Below are 12,959 nucleotides of genomic sequence, written 5' to 3' on the forward strand. Positions count from 1 at the left end.
TACCAAAAATTAAAATTCCATGTCCGAAAAAATTCAACTATCATAAATATTAATAAAAAAAAATCTAACATCATAATTTTACTTTCATTTTTATTGTTTCCTATTTAATTTTTTACTAATATAAGTGGCCCAGAGGTAGAAAGATCCAAAGCACTTGGTAAGATCATGCTAGCAAGAAAGACTCGGCAGAAAACATCCATATGCTCTCAGTGCATTTTTACAATTCTTACTAAAATGCACCAGTTCTTGATTTTGACTTAGGAATTCAATGATTTTTTTAGGATTTGATCTTTTGATGTGCTTCAAACCGTTGGATTTCATCTGTACTTGAAGATTTGAAGCTAATTTGGATTTCATATTTGTATTCTTGAAGACATATTTTGCAGCTCCTGAAACTGAACTTCTTAAATTCAATTGATTATTCTTGGATTTGATCACGGAAGAATTTCGAGCTTTCAGATTAATACTATTCTTGGATTGGATAGTTTTATGATTTGAGTGAAATTGGAGATCCTATCTGGAATTTATCGAAACTTCTAATTTGCGAGTTTTTCAGTATTCTTATTGAGTGAAGATTTCTTGTTTAATTGCTCAAAGTTTACTACATTGAATCTATCCGTCCATCTATTACTCATGGCAAATGAACCATCATCAAGTGAGATAAAACATTTTACAGGTATGAATTTTGCTACCCTAATAGGAGCAGATAATGATCAAATAACTCATTTTGTGAAAACTGGTAAGCAAAATTCTCAGCTAATTGGAAAATTTTGTTCAAAAATAATGAGAATTTTGATAATGATAAGGAATTGAGGTATTATACGCCAAAATCAATTGAAGGAAAGATATTGGTAAATCCTCTCAAGGATGTTTTTATTAGAGGCATTGATAAATGGACGAACACTCTTGTTGGTTAATTCATTGGCAAGCCACCGCCATTTTGACATTTTCTTATATTCACACTATTACTGAGCAAATATGGACGAAATTGAGAGAAATTGAGAAATATTCTTTGGCATCTGGATCATATATCTTCAAGCTTGAGCAAAAAGATGTAAGGAATTGGGTTCCAAAGAATGGTCCTTGGTTTATAGGGCACAATCCTATTTTCCTCTCACAATGGGATTCAAACACCGAATTGCATAATCTGAAACTTGAAAAAGTCTCTATATGGGTAAAATTTTATAATATTCCATCAATTTATTAGACAACTGATGGTTTGAGTTATATTTCAAGTTCATTTTGAAAGCCCCTATATCTTGACTACAGATAAAAAAAATTATCCTTAGACAGCGAGCTGATTATATCATTTTTCAAAGAATAAGCAATTCAAAAGAAATGAGCTCTACCTCAAGAGAGGAAACTTCTATAGATACACCAAAAACAAAACCTTGCTGAGTTCTTTAGCAAAAAAGGTATCGAGCATTATAAAAAATCCATTTTTTTAAAGCATAAATCAGCCAAATGAAAGCCTTAATTTTTGGGAGAGCTTTGGCCTACCAAATAAATGAATATAAGGGAAAACAAGAGTTGGAATGGATTAAAAATTCAAAATATATATATGATTTACAAGAATACACCCCTGAATGATCCAAAGGCCCAACAGCAAGTATCCTGAGTTGAAAAACATAATAATTGTTCAATAACAACAAGAGGGATGAAATTTTCGTCAATTCTCCATCATTTAGAGATCTTTTGAAATGAAAATTCCAAGAAAAGAGGGCTATCCAAGTCAACCACAAGGAAGGACATCATACTATTTTGCCCTACGCTCAAATGAAAGAGACGAGGAAATGATGTGGCTAGAACAACATTCCCCAACCACGGATGTTTCCAAAAGTGAATCAGAGAACCCCTCCCCACCATAAATTTAATGTGAGGACTAAATCAGGGATAAATTTGAGAAACGATCTCCATAGGCTTTTCGATGACACCGCAAACTAACATTGTTTATATATTATTTTTCGTATATTGTTCATACACAAGTCAAGGGTATGATAATCATCTTCCTCAAACGTGTGTCAAGATTTCCATGTTAAACCAATCAAAGACATGGCCATCATATGTACATTCATGGGAATCCTACAACATAAATGAAACAAAAATATTCCCATTCATCCTGTAACATTCTTGGGCTCAACTCCGATGAGGTATTGTCCGTTTTGGCCTACTAGCCTCATGAATTTGCCGCCCTATAAAAGGCGCCTCACATAGTTGAAGTCCAAACCACCCTTATAAGCCCAAGATTTCGCTAGTACACATCCGATGTGGGACCGTGAGAGGCTCTCCCTTCCAATCTTTGACTCCCTCATCAAAGTGACTTACACCTCTGTGTAGGATCCACCCAATGATAGTACCCCTAGGGTAGCTCTAATACCAAATGTAACAGTCTTAGGCCCAACTTCAGTGAGGTATTGTCTGGTTTGGCCCACAGGCTCACGGATTTGTCCTATTAAGGCGCCCCACATAGTTGCAGTTCAAACCATCCTTAAAACCCAAGATTTCCCTAGTACACATCCGATGTGGGATCGTGACACATACACATTCCCAAGAATAAGATTCCCAAGAATGTTAAACCATGGCAATATTTTTTATCCCATGAACCAAATTCCCCTCAAAACTTTCAACTAAGACCTTAGCAGATGAAAGCATGGAAAATAGTCCCCAAGCCCAAGAAATATCAAATGGGGCTCTTAACATGCTCATAGTGACCCAAAAAAAAAAACACATGCAGACCCCTACCTGTCCTAACCAACACATCAACGTAAGCAAAGCATGGCCATCTTAATTTATGTACATAAGAAAGAAACACTAATTGGACTGAAATACATCATATGGAAAGAGAAGAAGTGAGAAAACCTATCAGGATCAATGGTCAATACAACAACATTCGGTAGAATCCGAGTTGCAATTTCAGTGACATCATAATAAGAACTGGTGGCGCATAAAGCCATGACTCCTGCCACGATACAATTCAAAATATGTCAACACTAATGGACACACATACCCGACAACACTATAAACAGTACAAATTAAATGAATTGACATGGAAAATTTGAAAACATAATCAATGACCAATCATACTGACTAGATGAGTTCATATATGGAAAATTTGAAACATGGTGAGCTGAGGGGAAGGGGAGGGGTGTGGAGAATGCATAAGGTATAACCGTATAACATGGACCAACTGTAGACATGAAAACACAAAAAGTTTTTCAACCAAGATGGCCATTTAGTGAAAATCAAAGAAAGGAAAATCTGAAAGCTTTTTATACCTGCTCCTCGGGCAGGAGAAAAAGTATCTCGCAGTGCACGGACCGTAAATGCATTTATCAAGACTCTTTTCCTTGTCTGCAGTATAGATTCAAGTCATTCAATGAATATTTTTGTCTAAAGGCACATCTTCTCACATGTTTGCCCATCCAATAATCACCATACAACCAACAACTATTGTACAAGGACAGAGAACAGAGATCGTTATAAATAACAAAAGAATGGCAACTAGCTGATACTAACCCCTTCATTAAGGTAGCTAGCAATGTTCCCAAGTAATATCGTTGTATTTGTTCTAATTGCTGGTTCTTCATCAACCTGCATGACTTAAAATGAAAATGCAAATCACAAAAGCAGAACATTTAAGGGGAAATCTCGTAGGTGAAATTTAAAACCCAATCTAAATATGGTTTTAATTGTTTCAACAAATTAATGTAGCAATACCTGCAACTTTGAAAGATACTTCAGTAACGATCCTGATATAGTACGTTGAGACAGCTGCAATTAAAAGTAAAACAAAACAAATGCTTAAAAACAACTTGAACCCATATATTTACTCATCTTTAAAAGATTAAATGATCAAAAGAATCTCCTAACCATTACATACTGAAGACTAGGAGCAACACAAGATCAAAATACGCAAGAACAAAATGAAAAATATAAAACATGACATTCAAGCAAGAAGAAATAGGGAAGTATGTATAATCAATGACGAGTAAATATTCAAGTGGAATGTAAACAACCAAAAATGTTAACTCATCAAAACATTGAATTCAAACCATGTGCACTGGCTGCATGAAACATATTGACAACCATATCCAGAGCCATGTACTCAGTAAGTCATCGCATCCTTTATTATGGCATTCTCATATTCCTGGAAACTCCTTCTTTCCCTTATATTGCTTTCAACCTGAACCATCTCAAATGACTTCCCCTAATCATGATTCTAGCTTCTATCCACTTCTACATTTTCATTTCTATCGATTTCTTGTGTTGACATCCATCCATCTCAATATCATCATTTCAACCCTGCTTTACTTTTACTTGTGTTCTTCGGCGCTTTTACACCACAAAATCTAGCTGGCTCAGTATCTTATAAAATATGTGCTACAAAACTTTATCCAGTACAGTGATAACAGTTTTAGATCGTAAAAGACCAAGCATGGGTTTGAGCATGAAAGTAGCCACTTCATGCAAAAATGCTTGAGGTTAATACTCTATCTGACCTCCCATCCTAGAACTTCTAAACTTCGTTCACAGTTAACCATAGGGACAACCTCCTCTTCAATATTTCAATCTTGCAAAACGGTGATGCTAGAACTGTATCTGGATCACCATCTCCAAAAAGACTTCCCTACATGTTCATGCTTAAATAGGGATAATATCCTCTACCATCTCTCTATCATGCAAAAAATGGAACTGTATCTAGACCACCACCTCCAAAAGGACTTCTCTACTTTGTTCATGCTATAGTAAGGACAACATCCTCTTGAATCACTCTAAAAATTTTCAAAGATCTCTAGTAGAACAGTAGCATCATTTATGCAGAAAAAACACATGCCACATAGACCTATTTTGTTATTCACTAAATGCAAAGACCAAGAAAAAACCAAGCCAGTTTATTCACAAGGACAGAGAGATGATGCGCTAACCATCACTGATATCTGATTGAAATGACTAGTAAAATACTAAACCTAATGAAGACTTCTTCTTTCCATCTCCAATCAAATCAAATTCAGGAACAACATACACCCATATTTATTTGAACCCTTATATTGTTACAAATCACAAGAATTCTCGTTACATTTATAGAAGCAAGGTCTTAAATTTTGATTTCGACTCAAATTTCGAAGCTCCAAAAATGTGGAAATTTCGATTTTGATGTCAATTTCGATTTGATTTGAAAAAATAACAGAAATTAGTAGTAAAGCATGGAATTCTTTGTGAAACTTTAGAAATGGTTAACAAACATAATAATATAAGTTTTGGGACTAATATATTACAAATTAAATACATCTATGTTTTGTATGAGGAGGAAAACTTGTAAAATAGTATGTGTATCAAACATATTTGTACGAATAATATACATTAAACATATTTAGTTAATACAAATGAAATTCATAAATTATTTAAATATTATTTATTATACAAATAATGATACTTTAGACATGAATGGTTAAATAAAATGTTACTGTAAGTTTATTTTTTCATATAATTTCAAAAGCACTTGTAATAATCTTTCGTTTCGATAAAATTCTTAAAATAAATTAAAATAGAAATTTCACTTCACTCCTAAATTTCTCATTTGAATTCTGACGAAATTTCATCGTATAGTAAAATTTCGAGAAGTTTCGCTAAAATTTTGAGATTTCGATAAATTTCAAATGATTCGTTGATATTTCAATGGAAATTACGCAAGACAAAAATCGACTGCCATTTCGATTTCAAGGGTGCGGAAATCGGAAATTTTGATGGAAATTTCAACAATTTTGTGGAAATTTAAGACCATAGACAGAAGTTTCCATGATTAAATATTACACAACAAACACCATGAAACAGGTGTCCTACCCAATACGGATGAATAAATGAGATCCACATACCTTAGGAGCCAAAACAAGCATGGATTTAAGTGTCAGTTCTCTGAGAAAAGCAGATGTGTCTGAGAACCCAGTCGCAACATGAGTGTAAACCTGGTCACAAGCACACCAACCATTTTAGAATTGTTTGATTGATGGGAAAAAATACAATAGTAAAAATACCCAACATCTAAACATGGCAAACTGGAATCTGGTTGAATCATATGAGAGACATCAAATCATTTTACATTGAATGCATACTTGCTCATCAACAATTTTTGCAGACAATGATTCTCCATATTGATCAATATGCTGCAAGAGACCAACTCTAATAGCACGGTCATTGGAGGCAAAGAGTTTTACAATTGTTGGCAACACCTACAAATAAAAGCAAAGAAACCTCCTTGTCAAATAAACCAAAACAGCAATGACAAAATCATCCACAAAAGTAAAAAGATTGATTCAATGACACGGATTAAATAAAAAGCACTAAAATAAGAATAGGCCACACCACAAAGGTACTCAATCAAAATGACCTTGAGACTGAAGTCTTCCGATGGAAGCCAAGAACCCATTTTCAATAAGGCGGTCAACGCAGGGGCAGCAGCTGAACCAAATTCTAATGCAGAAGCTAGTAAAGGCAGTAACTGTAAAGACCAGAGCAATAAAAACTATGAAGAGCCATTAAAAAAATACTGCAAATAGAATTTAAGTGTACGGTATCAAGAGTCACACCTTTTTCACCACAATTTGGCGGGGAAGTTGTTCTGCTAAATTTGGAAGCTTTCGGAAAAAGGTATCTTTCTCAACGCTATCCTTTAAATTAAGGATTTCCATGAAATGTATGGTATCCACCAACTTATTCTGGAAATATTCTGTCAAACCATACGCTGCAAAAATTAGTGCAAATACAAGAAAAGAAAAGCAGAGAATATGCATTCCTAAAAACAGGATCACAGAATTAGAGAAATTTTTTTAGATCACTCAAATAATGAGTAAAGCATATAATACTAGATTGCATTCTGGAAAAAAAAAAAATTAGAGGGATGGCCAATTTCTAGAAATTGATTACAGTTGGAAGTAATAAGCCACAACCATTGGACATTAGAAAATACAGTACCCAATATTACAAGAAATTTAAAAGACAAAATTTTTGGGAACCTCAGGGATCTGAGGTAATGGTGAGGAAAAGAAACATGAGAGCAGCGATGTTAGGACAGCTTGATTGAATCACAAAAAAGTTTCAGTAGCAATGATCAGAATAAACATAAATATTTGAGGACCATAGCTGCAAGAAGTCAAAGAAAGAAGCAAGCTGCAAGACAAGGTCGATGACACCTTCCAAAGGTGCTCTGCATGTGTGCTAGATAATTGAACAGATTAGAAATTTTAATTGCTAATTTCAAAGGCAGTTCCAGTTCACAATAAAAATAATAAATTGTAAGAAACAAAAACAAAATGCATTTAAAAGGTAAGGAAGATAAGAAAGGAAAATGTACAAAAATAAATAAATAAATAAATAACAAAGATCAAATCCTCCAGTGTGTATGAAGAAGAAGAAAAACATGAAAGGGATCATCTTTCAATTTTGAGTCCCATGATAAGCAAAGCCAAAAGGAGGGGGGGGGGGGAGTTGGGATACGGGGGATGGTGGAGAGGAAGCCATTCGGTTCTACTGTCATACTTAAATTTTAGTAGGTGAATATTATCCACTCACGGATGTATAATATTTTTTTAACAGAAAACAAGAAATATTAATTGAAGAGGAAAGAATGTACAACAAGGAGAAACAGATCCTCCTATAAAAGAAGAAAACAAAAGAGACTACAAAAAATCAAAATAGAACCACCTTCCAAACTCTTTGAAGATCCAAGAAAGGAACCTCTTTAAAGTCATCAGCTGCAAAAGACCAGAGAAAAGCCAAGTACCGACTCCTATCCCAAAGCAAAGTACCAGAATTCCTCGTTAAAAAGACAAGCACTCCTTCCCATCCAAAATTCCCCATAAAACTGCAAAGATGCCACAAGTCCACAAAAGCAAAACCATCACGACTCTTCCCAAAACCTGTAAAAGAGTTGTGATAATTTCTCCACCAAACCTAGGCAAACCCATTCTCCCCAAAAACATCAAATAACTTGTTTCAGATCCCCCAAGAGGAAGGAAAATGCAAAAATAGATGTGAAGCAGATTCTGAGCTATCAATACACAAGAAACAAACATCCAGAGATTATGCCTTCAAAAGCCTCTTACTCTGTAGCAGATTGTTGGTGTTAATTCTATTAAGAACAACCAGCCAAGCAAATGCACTGATCTTAGACGGGAATTAGGCTTTCCAAATGAAATGATAAAGGATAAAGGATTTAAAAGATTTGGTCAAATGCAAAAATAAAGATTTCGAAGAATAGAAACTTGAGGGATCCAAAGTCTCCTACTATCCTTCTCATATGAGAAATGACAGCCCTCCAACAAAACCAACAAAGAAGATAGTTCTTATAGTTTTCTATCATTTAGAGGCCTCCAAAAGTGAAAATCCAAAGTAGGCAAGATAGTTCTTATAGTTTGGTATCATTTAGAGGCCTACAAAAGTGAAAATCCAAAGAAGTAGGCCCATTTGAATTAATTAATGTTAAGGTCATTTAGTCTTTTAGCATTATTATTATTACGTGTTTGTTAGTAATAAGTGTGAGTTAGTAAAGGTATTATGGTCATTCCTATTGTACTTATATAATATAAATAGAGGGAGAGACCTATCAATGAGTTTAGCTCTTCCATTTTACCCAATTACTCAACATGGTAACAGAGCGTGATCCAAACTAAACCCTACTCTCCTCAGCTGTCGCCGGAAAACACCATTCCTGAGGCTTTACTTCCTAGATTCACCTCCATCCCATATTATTTCACAAAACCAACCATGCACACATAAAAATACCCCCTCGACGACACACCCCACAAAAGCCCATCGCTTGAGGAGCCCCCACGCACCCTTATGCGCCGGCCAAATGCCAGCAGGGCTAGCCCCACCCTCTGGAGTGTGAGTGAATGTCTGGCCACTTTTTTCTTCTTTTTTTTTTTTTTTTCCTCTGCCACGCTCTGATTCCTTCTCTAGACTATATTATCAAGCTGTTAGGTCAGTTTTTTTTGCTCAAAAAATCAACCTTTTCCAACTATGCACTCACAGCATTCTGTTAATGTTTGTTCAAGGCTTGTGAAGGCTTCTTCGTGAGTTTTTTCGAGCCGTGGCAGCATTCATATGTTCAGTTGTGAGGCTGTGGCAGTGCTATATCTGTCGGTGAGTTGTTCACCATGTCCGTGTTAGTGCGGCACCCAAGGAATGGTTATTTGATTCTTCGTGAAGATGTTTATCAATTGTTAATGAGTTTATTGGGTCTGAAACAGTGGGGTTTGCTGTGCTTTTTGATTCAATATTCTAATTGCTTCCATATACCAAAATATCAAGCTGTTGGGAATCTGCTTTTGCCCCAAGATCCAATCTTTAATGTGACAATGCACTCATGGTAATTCATTAGCTGTTGTTCAGTGTTAGTAACGATCATTGGTGACCTTCTTGGGGCAGTGGCAGTGCTCACAAGCTGTTTTTTTCTTTCTTCTTTTTTCATTTTTTTTTTGTGAGACTCTGGCTGTGTTGCTTTCTTGGGGCTGCATCTGAGGTTGTTGGTGATTTGTTCATGGTAGTTTCAGTGGATCACCTCTCCAATTGTTCCAGTGCTGAGTGTTGCTTTCTTTGGGCTGCAAGTGAGTTTCTTGGGGCTATGGCTGCCTTGTTCTAATTTTTCTGTGGTTTGTTCATGGTGGGTCACCTTGTTTGTGGTTGTTCCAATTGTTCCAGCAATTCATCTTATGATCATTGATCTGATTTTGTGAATGTTCGGATGGCGTTTGCAAATCCCAAAAGTATGATTCCTTCGTTAGTCACTTGTTTGAGTGAACTGCGTACTGTGACTATATTAGAGGAGGAGTATTCCACACTACTATAGCATCAATTGTCTCAACAAGCATCTTATCACATTGCTTCTTTCCCCAAAAAGTTAATCCTATAGTCTGCATGTCATCTAGTATCCTTCCTACTAGTCCTTGGATTATCGAACTGCTGCCACTGACCATATAACTTTATAATAAGAGCAACCAACTTCTTTTCTTATCTCCAATATCCTAAAAATCTCCCTTAAGTTACCCTTGCTGATGGGTCCACTATTGCAGTTAAGGGGATAGGAACAGTAAAGCCTACACCTTCTATCTCTCTTTCTTCTGCTTTATACATTCCTAAATCTCCTTTCAATCATATGTCAATTAGTAAGCTTACAAAGTCACTAAATTGTTCTATCATATTCCTTCTTGATTATGTGGTTATTCAGGATCTAAAGACGGGAAGGAAAATTCGCACAAGACGCAAGGCTTGTGGACTATACTACTTTGAGTCGCCTTCTCCACCCATTGTCTGCACAGTCGCAGCTACACCACTTCAAATCCATTATCGTCTTGGTCATCTGTCGTTGGACAAGTTGAAACACCTAGTTCAAACATTGAGTTCTATGTCTAATCTTGAGGGTGAGTCATGTTAAATTGGGCAAGCATCATCGTGTTCCCTTTGCTCCCCCAGTCAACAAACGGGTGGTTCGTCCTTTCATGCTTATCCATTTGATATTTGGGGTGCTAGTCGTGTGACATCAAAGTTGGGGTTTCAGCACTTTGCTACATTTTCTGATGACTACTCTAGGATGACTTGGTTATATTTAATGAAAGATCATTTCGAGTTGTTTGATATCTTTTGTGCTTTTTGTTCCCAAATAAAGACTCAATTTGGCATGCCAGTTAGGATGCTTTGTAGTGATAATGCTAAAGAGTACTTCAATACCGTACTTCATTACCCAATTCAATATTTATATGACTAACTCTAGTACAATCCATCAGTCCTCTTGTGCCCACACTCCACAACAAAATGGAGTTGCAGAGCAGAAAAACAGACATATTCTTAAAGTCAATCGTACCCTATTGTATCAAATGAATGTCCCCAAAGTCTTTTGGAGTGATGCTGTGCTCACAACTTGCTCCCTCATCTCAATAAAATTCCATCCTTTGTCCTTGGTGGTAAAATTCCATATTTAATTGTCTTTCCCAAAAAGATACTCGTGTTATCAAATGTATTTTTCTGGGCTATTCCTATACTCAAAAAGGGTATCGATATTATTGTCCTACTTTACTCTGTCTCTGTTGATGCACATTTTTTGAGTCTACACCATACTACTCTAATTCCTTGAGTTCTTTTGACCTAGATGAGTCCCTTCCTCTGCCTTGCCTCCCAAATCGAAACCTAGTATCTGTGCCCAATCCTCCTACATCGTCATCTAGTTTGAGACCTTCTCTGCCCTAGGATCATCCCAATTTGCAGGTATACACACGACGACTCCGCGCCCGGGGGGGGGGGGGGGGGTGAGGAGTGCCTCCTCCAACTTCTGCTACTGTGCCTCTAGTTCCCTCATCGAATGATCTTTATTTCTTGTGATGTTGATCCTCCAATAGCTATTCGAGAAGGTAAACGCACTTGTACCCAACATCCGGTCTCTAATTTTATTTGCTATGATTTCTTGTCACCCTCTTATTACTATTTTGTTAGTATTCTGTCTTATGTTGCTCTTCCAAGATCTATTTCTGAAGCCCTATTCCATTCTGGGCGGACCCGTAGAGGACGGCAATGGTTGAAGAGATGCGTGCACTACATGACAATGATACTTGGAATCTAGTACCTCTTCCTCCTAATAAGTCTGTGGTTGGTTGTCGTTGGGTGTACAATGTGAAAGTCAATCCTAATGGTTATGTGGCTCATCTGAAGGCCTGCCTTGTTTTTAAGGCACATTCTCGTCAATTGCTAAACTTGCCTCAGTACAAGTGTTCATTTCTTTAGCCACCACTTGTCATTGGCCTTTACATCAATTAGATGTGAAGAATGCTTTCCTACATTGTGATCGTCATCAGGAGGTATATACGGAGCAACCGCTAGGTTTGTTGTTCAGGGGGAGTCAGACTTAGTATGTCGGCTCAAGAAGTCATTGTATGCATTAAAACAATCTCTACGAGCATGGTTTGGCCGTTTTAGTGATGTAGTATTTGAGTTTGGCTTTCATAAGTGTGCAGTAGATCACCATGTATTTTATCGTCATACTTCATCGAGCAATATTTTGCTTATTGTACATGTGGATGACATTGTGATAGCTGGTGATAATGATCGTGGCATCCAGGACCTAAAGCTTTTTCTATAGATCAAGCTTCAAACCAAAGACTTGAGACAATTGAAGTACTTATTGGATATAGAAGTATCTTTGTATCGTAGGGTAATTACCTTGTTACAGAGGAAGACTTGAGACAATTGACTCACAACAAGTGTTGTGAGTCAGTTTCTCAATTCCCCAAGAACAAGTCACTAGGATGCAGTAATTCACATTCTAGAAATGCGGAAGAATTGAAATAGTGTTTCTTATTATTGTAAAATTAGGTACAATCTGACTGTCTTATAGACTACAAGGATAATCTAAAAGGAAAGAATAATAAAGGAAAGAATAGAAAAAAGGAACGAATGACAATTGCTAACAAATCTCCTAGAATATATCCTAGAATATCTCCTAACATTATTTACATAATTACAGAAATTTCTCCTATAATCAACGAGAATAGAATTACATAATTACAGAAATTTCTCCTATAATCAAGGAGTTGACTGGATAAATTTTGAAACTTTCCAACACTCCCCCTCAAGCTGGTTTGAAGATGTCTTCCATAGCAAGCTTGCCGATCAAATTTTCAAATTGCTTCTTTGGTAGTCCTTTTGTAAGTATATCTGCTACTTGTTCAGTAGTAGAGAGATAGGGTAAACAAATTAGTCCACTGTCCAGCTTCTCCTTTATAAAATGCTTGTCGACCTCAACATGTTTTGTTCTATCATGAAGCACTGGATTGTGAGCAATGGCTATGGCAGATTTGTTATCGCAATACAGTATCATAGGTAGCGTATTAGTGACTTCCAATTCTTCTAATAATTTTTTAATCCACAACACTTCACAAACTCCATGAGCAACTAGCTCTAAATTTTGCCTCTGC

At 36.3% G+C, this 12,959-nt stretch overlaps 1 protein-coding gene across 1 annotated transcript in view; it reads right to left on the bottom strand.

Annotated features, from left to right (window-relative positions):
* Positions 1-12,959, bottom strand: part of LOC131151022 (uncharacterized) — an 80,063-nt gene that overhangs the window by 18,089 nt on the left and 49,015 nt on the right. Inside the window, exons 9-16 of the mRNA XM_058102180.1 lie at positions 6,585-6,724; positions 6,386-6,496; positions 6,111-6,227; positions 5,874-5,963; positions 3,718-3,771; positions 3,517-3,591; positions 3,276-3,351; positions 2,860-2,959 (exon numbers count right to left, since the gene is read on the bottom strand). Of these exons, the coding sequence (XP_057958163.1) occupies positions 2,860-2,959; positions 3,276-3,351; positions 3,517-3,591; positions 3,718-3,771; positions 5,874-5,963; positions 6,111-6,227; positions 6,386-6,496; positions 6,585-6,724 (763 nt within the window). The remainder of the gene's footprint in view (positions 1-2,859; positions 2,960-3,275; positions 3,352-3,516; positions 3,592-3,717; positions 3,772-5,873; positions 5,964-6,110; positions 6,228-6,385; positions 6,497-6,584; positions 6,725-12,959) is intronic.

This window comes from Malania oleifera, chromosome 3 (genome assembly GCF_029873635.1).
Source record: "Malania oleifera isolate guangnan ecotype guangnan chromosome 3, ASM2987363v1, whole genome shotgun sequence".
NCBI classification, from domain to species: Eukaryota; Viridiplantae; Streptophyta; class Magnoliopsida; order Santalales; family Ximeniaceae; genus Malania; species Malania oleifera.